Source organism: Nanorana parkeri, unplaced genomic scaffold (genome assembly GCF_000935625.1).
Source record: "Nanorana parkeri isolate BGI_ZX_2015 unplaced genomic scaffold, ASM93562v1 scaffold43, whole genome shotgun sequence".
Classification (NCBI taxonomy): Eukaryota; Metazoa; Chordata; class Amphibia; order Anura; family Dicroglossidae; genus Nanorana; species Nanorana parkeri.
In genome coordinates, this window is record NW_017306311.1 from 1,314,987 (window position 1) to 1,332,416 (window position 17,430).

The 17,430-nt window shown below is 40.5% G+C and overlaps 1 protein-coding gene across 1 annotated transcript in view; it reads right to left on the bottom strand.

Moving 5' to 3' along the window:
• The window catches only part of NECAB1 (N-terminal EF-hand calcium binding protein 1), a 112,874-nt gene that overhangs the window by 59,098 nt on the left and 36,346 nt on the right, over positions 1 to 17,430 (bottom strand). The window contains exons 4-5 of the mRNA XM_018572077.1: positions 12,951 to 12,976; positions 1,458 to 1,555 (exon numbers count right to left, since the gene is read on the bottom strand). Of these exons, the coding sequence (XP_018427579.1) occupies positions 1,458 to 1,555; positions 12,951 to 12,976 (124 nt within the window). The remainder of the gene's footprint in view (positions 1 to 1,457; positions 1,556 to 12,950; positions 12,977 to 17,430) is intronic.

The following is a 17,430-nucleotide window of genomic DNA, read 5'->3' on the forward strand; positions in this document are numbered from 1 at the left end:
TGTATCAGGTTATCAGCTCTATAGAGAATCCTCCTCTGTAATTAACATCTGAAAAAACTCTGCCAAACTCCATGCAACTTACTGCTACTAATTATAAGACTTCTCCAAACATGTGGCAAATTGGGTTATTTTTAAACCGTTATCTGAAACTGAGTACATTTAAATAAATACTTTATTGCCATTTATTTAAGGTTCAAGAGGAAGTCGAGCCAAACCAATAAATACATTTTAGGTACATATATAAAATGATTTCACCTATTTGATTTGCCATAATATATTTGTAATTTTGTTGATCCATTCTTGTGATTTACACATTGTTACTACACTATACAACCAATAGAATGTCACCAATCGTTCAACCCACAGATCTGCACTTCACTAACTCCTAATATTTCCCCCTCCTCTTTTAGACTGTAAGCCCTCAGGGGCAGGGCCCTCCTTACTCTCTTGTCTTCAATTGTATTGTAACTGTAATGTCTTCCTTATATTGTAAAGCGCTGCACAAACTGTTGGCGCTATATAAATACTATGTAATAATAATAATAATATATATTAAGATTTTTTATTCTTTGCATACCTTATTTTTCTCTTCCTCCCCATTTTTCTAATGGTGGCCATTTTTAATCCATCTCCATTTACTTCCTGGAACTCTGGCACATGTGACTAGGACATGTGACTTTGCACATCATCTCAGGGGAGGAAAATGCCTTTCCCTGAAATCTCATGAGATTACAGATGAGATTTTCCAGCAATGTTCTGCTGATGTAACCTTCCCAGGATGCAACAAGTCAACATGACAGCCAACCAACTATCATTTTATAGGGAAGTCAGCACTGGCAGTACCTCTATTTATCTCACAACAAAATATATGTAAAAGCATGTTTTTAAATTCTGGATACAGTAGTGCAGGATTAGAACTTTGACAGGATTTGATTTCTGTCTATGTCGCTGTTGGGAAGATTTATCCTTCTAATTGTCCTGGAGACCATTTTCACTAACCGGAAGGGGATATCCAAATATTTTGTCATATGAGAAAGAGGTGAGGGACAATCATCCAATGGGGATACCTGTTCCTACATTCCATGATACCGCTCTAAGATGGGAATTCTGTTCACTTTGGGGAAATTTTCTCTAATTTCTTAGTGTATCTCCAGGACTGTAAGTAAAAAAAATCTCCCAAGAGGGAAACAGACAGCCAAAATTAACTTGACGCGGGTTTTATTCCTTTCCTACTAAAAAATGTTTTGGGTTTACATATACTTTAACTACTACACTGCACAAATATTACAAGCAATGTTTAAACTGGTCACACATGATTGCACAAATCTACGAGCAAGGTGTAAATTGGTCACACTAACTGCACAAATATTATAACCAATCCTCAAACTGGTCACACTGACTGCAATTACGGTGCCGCATATGGTCACTTCATAAGAAGAAATAAACCGTTCTCCTACTTTTTTTGTTTTGTCCATAGCCTTCAGTATTGAGAGGTTTAGGTCTTCCAGTGCTGCCAGCACACTTTCATATTCCCCCAAATGATGTGAAAAGTAATCTGCAAAAGAAATAGAAGATTATATAGTAACACTATGCAGCAGTGAAAATATTTTTACTGGTGAGACATCCAATCTACAGCAGGAAAATAACTTGTGCTACTTAGTTACATAGTTACATAGTCAGGTTGAAAAAAAAAGACACATGCCCATTGAGTTCAACCTACATTATAAAAAAGAGACCGTTTTTTTATCTTGCCAGTAACTCTGTGCCACTTTGATTAAACAAAAGCTGCTTTTCTAAAATACTAACTAACTAAGGGCATACTGTACATATGATTTTATGTAATGTGAGAGCTCAATCTCCACAGATGAGCAAGTCTGAGCCAGTTAATGAGCCTGGCCACACACCTTCAGCACCTCTCCATCAGCTGTGGGCTAATAAGCTTGGTCACACACTCCTCAGCCTTGCCACTGATTAGTGGCACTTAAATTAAGCATCACAAGCCCAGGTAGTCCTGTCTAGTCTGCACAAGCCTGTATCTTGTACCCGCCTTGTATCTTGAATCCTGTACCTGTCTTAATCCTGAATCGCAGTCTTGCCTTGTATCTTTAATCCTAGTCCTGTATTGTATCTTCAGCCCTGTTCCTGTCTTTTATCTTGCTTCCTTTTTATGTCTTGTACCTTATCACCAGTCAGTACTACTGCACGGCACCTGGGGGCCACCTGCGACATTTATAGCAAGAGTATATGGTCTAAGACCTGGGGGCATCTGAGTACCGGCAAGCGTACTTGCCTTATAAGAAAGGCAGCTCTTAGAGGTGAAGCAACGCGCCACTATATATACTGACCAAAGTGTCTGCATCCTGTCCTTCAGGGCTATAAATACATTAAAATCCATATGTAAACATTACATAGGGTCACATTCATTAAAAAAGATAATCAGGATAGTTTCAAGTGGAACTCTCAGTTGTTTTTCATATTTTCCAGTTTTAGCTGTTGAAAATAATCCTGTTGCTTACTAAGCTCAGTAGTTCATGCTTGGATTTCCACCCACATGTGAAAACACTGATTCCTGAGCACTTCGCCTCTCTTCCAATGGCTTTGTCTGAGGTATCTGGGGTCTGTCAGGGACAGAACATCATGTAGGGCATGACTTCTGCTGTTCTCTCTCCTTAGAAAATGGTAATCATTTGACATGGGTGTGCACTGCATTCAATGTTTATTTGTAGGCAAAAAGTTACGAAAATACAAAAACTATTTTTTTAAAATAAATAAATAAATAAAAAACCTAGAGATTAAAAAATGAAAATTATAGATTAATAAATACATTTAACTATAGAAAAATAAATAAAATAAATCCCAAACCATTATAATTTCATATTTAGCAGCACATGTAAAGAATATGTACAATCTAACTGATGCAAATTGTTGATCTTAATCAAAATCATTGTAAAGTAGCAATGTTTCTTTCTAATAGGATATTTTTTTCACATTGATAATTAGTGGGATTTTGAAACTTAGTAGTGGCCTTGGTAGTGCTGGTTGCTATAATGGCATGCGACCAGAGCCCATGGCAAAATATAGTGGTGGCACTGGCAAGGCATAGGGTGTGAATAAAGGAAAACCGATGCATATGACTACTCTAAAATGGGGAAGAAGGAGAGAAAGGACATGCTTTATACCTCTATGAGGGTTTTTTTTGCTGCTTCTATTCACTTAGCGCCACAGCTTCTATTGTGATACAACGTTCAGTGATATGAGATGATGTGACTGAAAGTGCATTAGACAATGCACTGAATTTTTTATGTTTTTCTTTCAACAGTTGAGTCTTCCTTTGAGCCCACTGTCACTCAAAAACCAAAGGATAATGTGATGGGACGTGATGTGGCTTGACCCTGGAGTTCAACTTGTATCTCCTTGGGAGTTTTCCTTGGCTCATTGTCTACTTTTTGCATTATCCTTCTGTTCAATCTGGGGTCGGTTTTCATCTTGCAGCCACTTCAAGGGAGGTTGGCTATACTCGCCTGGATCTTAAACTTGTTATGATTTTCAACTCTAGTCACAGGAACGTGAAAGTGATTGTAGATGGTTTTATAGCCTTTACCTTTGACATGCTGGTATATCATTTTCTTTCTGATCACCTCAGACAACTTTCTCCTTTGCTTTCTCTGGTCCAGGTTCAGTGTGGTTCAAAAAATAATGCCAAACAGCAGAGTGACTACTTTTCTCTATTTAAATAAGCTGACTGGTTGATTACAAGACTGTGTGATTACTGATTAGAGAAAACAGTTTAAAATATCACTATGATTCATTTATTTATGATTTTTTTTAGGGGAACCAACAAATCTGTTCATGAAATTTTTAGAATATTGTTGTAGAATAAGCAATAATTTATATTTTTATATATATATTTACTGTAGCCAGGGGTGTCAAACTCAATTTAATTTTTGGGCCGCAGCAGCATTATGGTTGCCCTTAAAGGGCCATTTGTATTTGTAAAACTATATACAGTAAATGTATCTACTCTTTATCACATTACATAATTGTCTCTGCATTCAATTATTACTGGTTTTAGTAATAACTTAATAACTAGCTCTGAAAGTAATGGCAATTAGTGTAATAGTGCGGACTCTCAGGTGGCTGTGTGAGGTCTATGCTGGGCTGCGCGGTCTCACCAGGAGTCCCAGTTGGTCTCAGCGGGTGCGGGCAGCGTGGATCCACAGGAAGGCTGTCAGGACCTTGCTGGGGACCTCAGCAGTCTTCTAGTGAAGACCGGAGACTGTTTACAGCTCCAGTTTTGGTTTAAAATGTAATGTTCCGGTATCGTCGCTTAGCATCGGAGACAAGGTGGGGCAGAGATGAGGGGGGTGCCGCAGCTGCAGGAGTGGTGCGAGGGCCACATGAAATGGCCTGGAGGACCAGACTCAGTGGACAGGCCTTTTGTTTGACACATGTGCTCTAGGACATACCACAGGCATGCAGTTATACTTGAGACATTTCATTTTAATTTCTTCACTTTCCAGAAGGGATGAAGCATTGTTTCAAGGAGCTGTAAGGTTACCAACAAACATGTCCATGTCTGTGCAACACTTGAACAACAAATGGGCAATTATTAGAATATGTGGGTAGCAAATAGCCAATTATGAATAAAATGTGGACAAAAACAGGCAATTGTAACTATATGGACCACAAATGGCAAGGAGAAGCCTTAGAGAGCTTCTTTTGGTTCTGAACTGCTTTGTATCTAAGGTCTCTACAGGTCAGGACAAGCACATTACCTCTATGCGGGTGCTTCTGCAGAGCCATAGACAACAAGATGTGTGTTTGCAGTGACTCCTGCATAGCAGTAATATGAAGGGTGGATGGAACATCCCCAAGCAGATTACCCAGGAGAGACCACTCTTGTCCCTTTGCCCATGTACAGCAGTGCTTGACACATGCCTAAATGATCAGGTCGCATGCAACAATTCACTTAAGTAGTCCTTCATATTTATGATGGTGGTATCACCACCATTGTTTGATCATTTTGGCATGGCCAGGCCTAAATACTTCTGCCTGTTGCATGCAGCACATACATATTTATTATATGAAAGGAAAGATATAGAATACAAAAAAACCTTAATACATTTAAATATTGTCAGAGAAGCATACCAAGACTAGAATGAACAAAGAATTCAAACATACTTAATTCAGTCATTCCTGGTGTACATTTTCCGGAACCACTACTTTTCTACTTGCCTGCTTCCCTGCTGCCTGCTGGCTGAGATCTGTCTACACATCCTCTTCCCCTTTAACTGGATCTTCATTGGGAAACCTCTGTCTGCTTCTTTCTCTGCTATCCCATATACTTACTACTTGCTGGACTGGGACTGTGTATGTGTCTAACTGTGGGGGAAAGTCTGTAGATGTGCTCCTACTACTACACCTGCAAGTTGTGGACACTGACTCTGGTACAGTACTGGTAATGGTGGTGCAGTTTTGTTGGGAGGTTTCTGTGTTTGGATCGCTCACTCTCCAGCTTGTGTTTAAATAATTGTTTTGTGTGGAAACTATTATGTTTGCTCTGCTTCTCAGCTTTATCATAATCACCATAATCATCACCAGTCTCCCTGTCTGGTCTAAGTTGCTGATAGTGCAGCAACTTAGACCAGACAGTCAAGGAAAAATCCCACAGAAAATTCTGGTATTGTCCTGGTTTTCATCCTCTTTGGCCTTCCTGCCATGTTCAAGATAATGATTGTGTTAATGCTACTTTGTTATGAAAGCAGAAGAAAAAAAAGTAGAATTCATCCCCAGGGATGATGATGATGAGTCCTCTGCTACTCTGCATTATTTAAAAATGCTTTAAGCATTTTAAAGAATTTGAAATATAGGAGAAACACCCTAAAAATCTTCAACAAAGTTTCTAAGATGTACCGGCTTACATTACTACATGATGCTATTATCAGCAATTACCGGCTGTCAGATTGACAGCGAGGACATTTCTATGTATTACCTAGCAGAAGCAGCTATTAAATGCAGCAGCTCCTGTGTAAAATGACACTTGCAAGTAGTCAGCTTTGAGAGCCGAAGTGGTTAATATTCTTCTTCATAATCATTAACATTATAATTCCCCAAAAACTTTAATTTGCTGCAAAATACTTCACACCTGTGATTTTCATACCTGGCCACACATACATATATGTCTTCAAATGTATGAAATGTGTGTGGCAACTCATAAGACATTATTTTTCTTTCTGTCTTTATTTGGAAAAAAGGTAAACTCGTTAAGCATAGCAAGAATATCTGTGAATTGACATTCATGCCATGGATTGAGTGGGGAAGAGTTAAAACCTCCGTTTCATTTTTTATCATTTTGTCAAAGCATGGGAAAATCACTTTTATTATTGATGACCCTTGTCTCCTGTACAGAAAGTTATGGAAAGTTCAAAATTTTTGAGATGATGAGAAATCTTCTACTGAGTAAACATGTTCTGGTGACAACTGTCTTGAAAGGCAATATCCCCTAACTTTGGAAAGATACCCTATTACTTTCTGTTGTGTCTCAGGGACAGGAAGTGAAGGGAAATCAGTTTGAAAGCAAAACATGATGGATTTGAACCGTTAGCTACTTTGTCCAAAACTAAAAGGAAGGTTTTGGTTTTACAAAGACTAATTCTTGTATATCAGAGTGGACAACCTAAAATTACATGTTACAACTACAAGCAGTAGACAAAAAGCTTCTTAACTGCCTACCAATTATCAAGCATTAACCTTCCAGGTGCCCCCTGGTCTAGTTGTATTGAGTTAAACTGAGCCACATTGACATCTAAAGAGGCGATTCGATTAATACAGCCTGAAACTGTTCTTCTTGTGTTGTATGCATCATTAATAATTGCTACTTTTCAACTAGGTAGCAAAAATAGATCTTTAATGCTTCCCTTTCTAGTTTCTGCCAAAATGTTTAGGCTGCATAAAACATCTGATCTGTGTTGCCAAGTACTAACAGTTACTGGATGAATTTAAATTGTGCTGCAAAGTTCTTAAAAGAATCTAAAATATAATTAGCCAGTTTTGCAACTATGCTAAAATATCAGATATATAAAATGTACCAATATGCTTCTGAATGTTGGAGTAGCTGGTAAAAGCCATTGTGTAGCCCCTAAGGTTAGTTAAGACACTGACTACATCCCCATTTATGGCACAGAGGGTATTCTAAACAGCTTCTTCATGTTCTTTCTGTGTTTGCTGGGCTCACGATGGTAGGAATGGAATTGTTGAAAGCTTTCCTTTGCACATGAAATGCATTAGGAAGTTTCATGACGCTCAAGCGTATTTCCCATAAAACACCCCATAAATACTGTGTGGTTAATGCTGTAACCTGTGGAGTAAACGTACTATACTACCTGAGCCAAGAAATTATTGAACAAAAAACATTGCTACCTATAGACTCTCTTCATCTGATGATGATAGCTCAGTCACTTCATGCAGACTGTTGGGAATGGTCCTTTAAATAAAAAACATTTTTTTATATTTGCATGTTATTTGATGTTGATGTTGATGTTTTCAGGAAAGCATTATCAGCCCATTGACAGACTTACTGCCACAAGTTGCTTTTTTTTTTAAAGTATAACTGTTGCCAGGCTATGATGAACATTCAAATATTCCCATAATCTTAACAAACAGTACATATGCTTTAAAATAAGCCCACACTGACCTCTGTAGTTACAGTTACTCAAGAGCAATTCACAAGTTCACAATAGAAACCAGGAATTTGTTCAAGTTAGTTCTCGGTACTCTGCTCTCTCCCCTCTTCCTGTGCACTTCCTCTGTGTTTAAATTAGAAATTAAAAGGTGAAATGCTGCCAACTCACTGATAGGAGAGGAAGAAGGGGGAGCTGAGCTACTGAAATAAAAGTGTAGCTGCTGGAAAATTTCTGGATAAATTGCTCCACAGTTTCTACAGCTACAGAGGTCAGTTAGAGTTTTCCTTAAATTTAAGGGAGGCCGGTGGACATAGTATATCTGGACTTTTCCAAAGCATTTGATACGGTGCCACATAAACGCTTGTTATACAAGCTAAGGGCATAGATGAAGTAGTGTGCACGTGGATAGAAAACTGGCTACAGGAACGTGTACAAAGAGTATCGATTAATGGCACCTTTTCAGACTGGGCTGAGGTCATGAGTGGCGTGCCCCAGGGTTCTGTGCTAGGCCCCATGCTCTTCAACATGTTTATTAATGATATCAGGGAGGGAGTAAATAGCCATGTCTCAGTGTTTGCTGACGATACGAAAATAGGGAGGGTAATAGACACAGATTTAGATAATGTAACATTACAGGAAGAAATCGGGGAGTGGGCAACTGTATGGCAGATAGACATGTGCGATTCGTTTTGTTACGAAACTAAATTCGGACAACATTTCGGAGATTCAGATGTATTCGAATTACAGCTAAAATGAATGCAAACAAATCCGAATTTCCGATTTCCCGGAATTCGTTAGCGGTAGTCTGGTCGAAATTTCATTTTGGACAAAATTTCGTTGCAGCAATTTGACATTAGGAAAAATTGAATTTTTTTTTTTTTAGTTTGCAGAAGATGAAAAAAAAAGCGCGTGGGGTTCCCCCCCAATTCATACCAGGCCCCTTAGGTCTGGTAGAAATGTTAGGAGGGATCCCCCCCCCCCAAAGTTAAAACACAAAAAAAGTGCGTGGGACCCTAACAGTCCTACCAGACCCTTGATCCGAGCAGGAAAGGGTGGGGGACAATCGAGCGCCCCCCCCTCCTTGCGCATTACCAGGCCAAGGAGGGTGTCCCCATGCCGATGGGGACAAGGGCCTCTTCCCCACAACCCTGACCCGGTGGTTGTGGGGGTCTGCGGGCAAGGGGGCTTATTTGCATCTGGGTACCCCTTTAAATAAGGGAGCACCCAGATGCCGCCCCCCTCCTTGTGAATGAGTAAGGGGTACTTGTACCCCTACCCATTCACTAAAGGGTTAAATCAAATAGTTAGTAAAAAGTCCAGACTCACGGCTTGCTCCGCCCATTTGACACTCTCAGCTGTCAAATGTTACATAGCATTTGGGAACTCCCGAATACTATTCATGAGTTTCCGAATGCTATTCAGGTCTGTGAGCCGAGGTGTGATAATGCTTTCCAGATGACACCCCATGTTTGGGGACCCCACGTCTTTTTCCCCATTTTTGGGGGCTGGGGTTCCCCATTAAAGTGTTTGTACCCACTCTCCATACTGGATTGGCTGTCACAGGAGGCTGGGCGGGGTGGTGCGGGAGGAGAGCTCAGCCTCCTGTGATAAAAAATGACAATGACCCCTCGATGTCTCTTCTGTAATGAAAGTTGTCTGCTAGCAAAGTTTCTTCTAAATGTCCACTGAGCTGCACATGCAAAGCTCAGGGGACATCCTCCACACTTTGCTGCCAAGCTGAATTATTGCCCAGGCGCATGCGCAGGAGTTACATTATCTCGGGTAGACCAATCAAGATGTTGAACTCCTGTGACAGCTGAGATGGGAAGGCTGCGTGTGCAGCTCTCCTGTCTCAGTGTTTCCATAGAGAAGAGAGGAGAATGGAAATTCTCCACTCTGCTCCCCGCTCTCCATCCTGAACTACCTTGCTGTGGTCCCGGGGCCCCAAGAAGAGCAGGGGACCCCGAAAAACAGGGCGGGGAGGGAGGCGGCCAGCAGGGAGAGGCAGCCGGAGGTGGGGGCGGACCATGAAGGGGGGAGCGGCAGGGAAGCACGGATGACCAGGCTAATTAGAAGTGATTTTGTCATCACCAAGATCAATTGTACAAAACGAGCTGTAGCTTCCCATGCTCTACAATTAGCTCTGCTTGCCCGAAGCAGGGCTATATGTAGAAAAAATTACCCGCCCATAGGAATACCACAGTCCTGCCGCCCGTCTACTCCCTGCCCCTGCCTGGCCAGGCCTTAGTGGCCTTGTGGGAAATCTGGCCCTGATGCCACCCCAACACACTTCCTGGCAGGCCGTGCGGTGAAAAAAATAATGAATGCACCATTGCATTTACTGCATTGCAACGCACACTCTTGCAGTTCCATGTGTTGCTGGGTGGTGTGCTGGGGAGCCATTCAGAATGGCAACCCACCACCGCACCTAGCATGCATTGCATTGCTCTGTGCGATAGTGTGCACTAAACGCACGGATCCCATGCCTTTTGCGCAATGCTAAAATGTGTATCGGCCCTTAATGTTGCAAAAGAGAGAACTACAGGGTAGTTACATTTTGTAATACTGTGCTAATTGCAGCCAATGAAAACAAGCACACATCAGTGGTAAAAAGACAGTAATAGATATAACTCCTGTGAAGATTCACCGAGTTGGTAAAAAGCATCATGTCATGAACAGCAGCAGTATGATTATTTTACTGATTACTGCGTATATTCCCTGATTGCTGATACAAAGTGCTCTAAACATAATATATACATAAAGGCCCCGCAGCTATTAAGGCAAATCTTGCGTGATAATGGCTTTAAATAAACAGTACTGTAGAATAAATCAGAGTCATCTAAAAGACGGCCGACTAAAACATTAGGAATTGTGAACAGCAGCAGGCAAATGTACCATTTCCAGCCTCTTCATTAAATAGAATCTGTGTGAGCAAGAGGGGGTGGTGAAGCTAAATGAGGAAAGACAGTATGCTATGAGTAAAGCTATGATAAATAATACAATATTTCAGTTCTAATTCATTACTCAAAACTTAAAGAGACACTATTGTCCGAATCATCAAATTATATATAAATGAATACAGGCATTGTACAAAGATTAGTTTACCATATTTGCATGTAACGGAGGTTCTCAAAGCCAAAAGGAAACCTGTACTCCCTTTTAAACCTTTAAAAATAAAAGTCCTACCCAATCCTGACCATGGGCATGCCTTCCAACTGTCTCTGAATTGGAGGCAGTGTCCCTCATTTGGACATCCGTCTGTCCCTCTTTCCCTTCAGTTCTCCCTATTTTTGGTCTGATGTACAGATATCTATGAAAATTTCATATTTACCTAACAAACGTGTTATTCTGCACTAAAACCTTTATCTCATCTCGTAATTAATGATTTGAAAAAAATAATTCTGGGTTAGTAAATTATTTTAGCATATATATTTTTAATGGTTCACATAATTGGGGGCGTCGCAGAGTTGTGGCAATTGCCTAAATATTGTGTGCTGGAATGTGTCCCTCTTTCTCAGAAAGTTGGGAGGTATGTATTGGTAGGCAATTTGCCTATGTCAAATAATTACAATGAGCTTTCTTTCACAAAAATAACAAAATGGATCAGGCCATGAAAAAATAATGAAAATGCTGGGAGTTATACTAGTAACATGTCAACGCCCCATTGCCTCATCCAATATAATACATTTTTGCCTGGAACCCTTCCATACTTGATACAACAAATGCTATAATGAGAGGAGTAAAAAAAAAAAAAATGGTTAACTATCATCGAAATAAACTTTGGGTACCTGTAATGATCGCAGCCTGCGTCCCCCTATGGAACACAGCCGCAAGGGAGACTGTACGATCGCGGCTTGCGTTCCAGGGTGGAAGGCAGCCGCAACCCGGAAGTAACATCGCCGATGCGTTCCAGCATGGAACGCATCGGGGCGGGAAAACGTCACCAGCTCCTCCCCTTCAAATCCTCTTAAATGGCAGGAAGCAAGGTCAGTATGACGTTCTATTATTCAGTTGGGAACGCCAGCTGACAGCCTACTCCCTGCTGCTGGACTGAGAACCACGGACTGAGAGGATCCCCCCAGTGCCTAAGCTACAAACAGCAAGTATTTATGGTTCAGTGTCTGCTAGGAAGATCGCTGCTCATAACTGTTATTGGCACTCTATGTATCTCGTGCTGTACTACTACCTCCATAGCACTGGACTCTCAATTCTTAAAGGGGAAGTAGTTTTTTTGTTTCCATTTATTTTTACCTACAAATTGCTTGTTGAGCAGGGTACGCTATACTACTGTGAATCAATAGTGCGCTACCCTTTACACCTTAAATATTGTTTTTGCGGCATATGATGGTAGAGCTCCAAACTCTCCGTTCAAGACTCTGAGAGTGACGCCTGGAGCTCGACCCTGACGCCGTACCCTAGGAAACCCCCTAAACTGTATAGCCTCCGCAGCTGAGATTCATCCGCATTGCTAAACTGCATTACAGTACCAAATGGTCTTTGTTATTAATCTTTTTGAAAATATACCGAAATAACTAAAAAAACCTTCACCAAGTTAAACCTATCACTAGCGGTTTATTTTAAAACCATCTGGAAAATGTTGAGGGTAGAGTATACAGTTGTGATCCAAATCTGGTTGAAATTGCTATATTTATATGGTCAACCTAGAGTTGGCCACACACACTACAGTTTGATTCAGCGGAAGACTGGGAACACAGAGGACCTCAATAGTTAACCTCCTATAACATGAATTAGGTGGACACACCAACTTCCCCTCCAAGTGTTGGAGGCTCACCTACATCAGCCATTGGTATGATCCTGGCCCCTCATGTGTAAGGCACTGTATAGAGCCCTACCATGGCATAATTAATATTTCTGCTTGTTGCAGTACTTTACTCTGACAGCTTAGCCCCACTGACTCTGTCTGATGGCCTTTTCTTCTCATTTCTTACCTTCCTGCCCAACTGCTTGGGCTCATGGTCCAATCAGGACTGGTACTAGAACTACAGAGGAGCTCTCCCCAATCTGATCTCCTGAACTTCCTGTTGATGATGGGAAACTCTACACGTACAGTATATCTATGTTTTAGCAAACAAAATAACAAACTAAATAACTTATGTTTATAGCTGCATTTTCACCAGGCCTGCTGTCTTGGCTGTGTGGAGTTTTGTTACATAATAGATTTCAGCGGGAATTACCACATAATAAATAAAGTGAATGTACACATAACAAATAAAAAAAAATGGATAAAATAATGGCCAATTGTCTTACCGTATAATTCTTCTGTGTCCAGATTGCTAAAGAAAACACAGAGATCAGAATAAAAGTTAAGTGAAATATTGCAAAGCTCAGGACAAACCCCTAAATAAACAGTTCACCTATAGATAGGTATACTGGTTTGCCTCCCTAAGGATATGAAATTCTGTTCATCTGCTCAGTTTTTACCCAGCTAGCAGGCAGCAGGCAACCTTGGAATTTTAATGTAGCTGAATTACAAACATATATTATAAATGCACCTGTCATCTCTTGGGCCCCTACAATTTCACCTGGAGTACTAAAGAGCATGCAACTGATCCTACACCCAACAGTGTGCTTTTATATACATACAGAGGTCACAGGGAATTATGAAGCAAAAGTCCTCACACCCTGTAATAGCCCTAATCAAGAAGTATCAGAACCTCCCAGTGACAATAGCCACCAGTGCAAACAGAGTGATTCTTCCCAGCAGGGATACAGACAGTATTTATAACCACAACTTAGCTGAAACATTGTTTCTAATCCCTCTAATTTAATCAAAAGCTAACGATTAAGTTTGAGCTGCAGACACACTTCAACAACTAATAAGAAAATATAATACTTTATTATATACAATTGCTTCTCTATTAGAGCTTTTATTTAGCAGAGCGAAGAGAATATCATCACATAATATGCCTCTGAGATCTACATGTACATAGAAACAGGTTTCTGGATCCTGAAACACTGGATCCTGTTCAATTTGTTAAAGAGAGGGTAGTGTCCAGGAATTACAAGTCGGTTTGCTCATAGTAACATACAAGCATTTTAAGCGCACAGGGTGCCATTTTTTTTATCTCTGCGACAGATGTATGTCGCAGAGATAAAAATCATAAGACTGAACAGCATTACAAAGATATGTCCATGGGCCACCCTTGTTTTTGAGCCTTGAGTCTGAAAACATAATATCTAAACCCAATAACAAATGCAATATATTGCAGCTCGGCAGTCCTTAGATGTGGTGTCTGCATTCCTTTAATTCTTTTAAGGTTTTTTTTTCCCTTTCTGTTTCCCTTACCACTGAAAGTGAAAGAAGATCCCAAATTTTGGGTTGTCACCAGATCAGGAATAGATGGGAGATCTACCAATGGGGACCCTGCCACCAGGGATTTCCCAGTCTTTGGAAGGATTTCCTCTCACTCCCTGCTGAGACAATCTTATTGCAAGAAAAAGCTGACAGGGGTTACAACTCTCCCTTATTCCATCCAAAACTAAAGAAAGGCTTCAGTTCAACTTTAAGTTCATATTTATAAAAAACAATCATTTAAAATACTGAGGGAAAAAAAAATACACTCAAATGAATAAATGATTTCCAATTCAGGCAGGGACTCATTAAACAGTTCAAGTAAGCTATTTTAAAATATTGGCAACTATGCTCTGACTTTGTGCTGTGTCTTTACTTTTACTGGGAACATTATCTAAACTTTAATAAATGGGATTTTAAGATATGCTATAACATAAACAGTTTATCTGGGTTGTGCATTCAGCAGATCCATTCGTCCTCTGAGGGGAAGCTGGACTCCTCGCACAGCTTGTTGCTTCTGCTTCCCCCTTTGTTTTCCCTGTGCTGCCTGCATGACCCCATTTAGAGCTCTGTAAGTCAGACTGGCTGTACTAAATTGGTCTCACAGCCTCTCTAGAGGAAAAACGAATGTAAAGGAAAATCTAATGCATTTGTGACTTTCTGAAAAGGCGGCATTGTGGGAAAGAGTCCTGCCACACAACCTATGTATGAATACGCATCCATTCATGAATATTTCAAGAGGTGCTGATCTCACAGAAAAACTGAGACACTAGACAATGCTGGATGGCTTCTATTTATACTCAAAAATATTGAATCTGATGTGAAGGGTTTTTTTTTTAATACTAGTAACCAGCAATCATAACCAGCAATCATAAGTGACCATAAGTGAAAACCAATCGATTATCTAAAACATTTCGGATTGTTGGAGTAATCTGTACTGGAAAGAAATCCACTCATACATGAAAGCCAAACTCTTTGCAGATAGTGTCCCTGATGAGAACTCAAATTGTACAAAAGAAGATAATTTTTTAAAATTCTGTCAAAAGAGACAATGCAATGTTTCGGGGCTGCATAGAGACCCCTTCAGAAAGGTAACAGTGATATAAAGGGGTCCCTAAGCGGCCATTGTAAACACAGAAACCTAGTGCTCCATGACCATAGTGCTGCCTACTAAAGCTGGGCATACACGGTTATATTTGCTTCATTCAACCCACGGGCTGAACAAAGAATATATAACAGATTCCACCATAAATGCTCACGATCATGGATGGAGGAATCCCCTGCTGTTTCAAATGTAATCTGAGAGCAGCCACCACAGTCAGAATACCCTAAGGGGGCTTGCAATTGATTGGGAATTTTCAAACCGGCTCCTTCAATCAGCCGATCGAGGGATGCCAGACATAAAGGTGCCAACAGTTGCACCCACTGTGCAGATTTCGGCCGGTTAATCAAGAACCAGCCAAATTACACAACGTGTATATGCTACTTTAGCCACATCATTTAAAACTGGACTTCATGCAGACAGCTAAATACACAGTGGCAGTGTTTTACTGCCAGAGGACTTTCCATTCTACCCAGTTAGTCTTGTGATTCAGACACCTCTGCCAGACAGTGCTTGCAGGTCCTGGTTCTCTCAGCAGACCATATTGCAGGCTGCTCACAGTAATCCCTGAGTACAATTTATCATTATAATTTTCTCCCCACGATAATCTGTAAAAGTGTTCAGTCTCAGGGAAGGGATTATGTTAGATGCATAGATACAGCATTGATCTGGAGTCCATTGGATATATATATATAGATATATATCTATATATATATCTATATATATATATATAACCATCTCAGAACCAGAATGTTATGTCTCTGCCGCATACTGATGTTTTGGGATGCATTTAGATATTTGCCACAGCTATCTTCCAGATTCAGCAGAATATGCTTTTTCATTTTGTCCAGTTTAATCTGTTTGTCGCTACTGTGTTCTATTTACAATTTCTCAAGTTGTATTTTAGCTGCAAATGTCATAGCTAGCACCAGATGATCTTTCTTCTAAATGTTATATAATTGATCTCCCCTGTTCTAACACACTGTTTTATAATTACATATCTCTCAACTTTCTGAGATGGGAATGAGAGACACCCTGGAGCACAAAGTGTGTAGGCAAAGGACATACACCTCACTACATCCCCAGTTACGTGGATCATGAAGAATTAATAATCATAAATGATTGGCCAAACCTACAAATGCTTTATTCATCGCTATGTTTCCTTTTTACTGGCTTTGAAAAACTTGGTAATAAAAAGGTTTGTATAAAAGGTTTAGTGTAACATTTTGCTTGTTTAGTATTGCATTTATTATAGAGGTCTACAAATCTGTATAAAAAGGGACAACTGAGGAGGAAAAAAAGACAGAAGGTTTTGGGATAAGCTATCATCTAGGAGAATTTGAAGAATACCTGAGCACTGTATAAGTGAGTAAATAGTAGTAAGTTGTCTTCGGGTGCCCATGAAATCGGTGTATTCTAGTCTAGCAAAAAGTGGCCAGATCAAGTTAATATATTTGTCATCTTCAGACAATCAATAAAGGTCCAACCGTGCGGCAGGGGGACAGCTGGGCAGCTTGCAATGAGCAGCTTGAGGCTTTCAATTTAGAAATGATGAAGGAAGTCTGTTCTTTGTTAAATAATAATAAAGAGGACTATGGGGCTTGTTAACCTTTGTCTCTTGGCCAGGACACAGAGGTAGACAAGCTTTATAGAAGTCTATGGGGCTGTAATGCACCTGCACGACCAGAAGAGAGGACCTGTGGCACGGTAGGTAAATAAACAACGGATGACGTGACAGTTGGATCTTGGTAAGTATACATCTGTAGAGAGGGCAGGAGGGATTGGTTACCTCAGGATTAGTGGTGAGGCCAGGCTTTAAGCAGGCCCAGTTCTCCTGAGATTACTCAAGCCCGCTCAAAACTCCAACAGCCATCCCTCCTTCTGACCCTATCAGGTGCATTCCCCGCCCTGCAGCTCTGCATCACAAATGGGCGGGGAACACCCTCCACTGCAACTGCCACCATGGATTGTCTCGGGAGGGGGGGTGTTGAAGGTCAGAGTTTTTAATGGGCTTGGGCGAACTCAGGTCTCATCTCTACTCAGAAGAATAAGTGTAGTTTGTTTTAAAGTACACTTATCCTTTAAGGATATGATAGCTAGGGGAAAAACTCTGTGGTGCCTTGGCGCCCTAAGCACAAATTTATTTTGCTTAATGGGAAATCCTGCCCTGGGCTATGGTCTACATTTTGTTGCCTGGATGGAGTTCTGCTTTAATATACCCATATTTCTGCTTGTGAAAACATGACCCATTCACTGGTATTGAGGGAATCCATGATCCAACTATGTTCTCTGACTATGTGCTCATTAATCTTAATCTAGGTTGTGCATATATA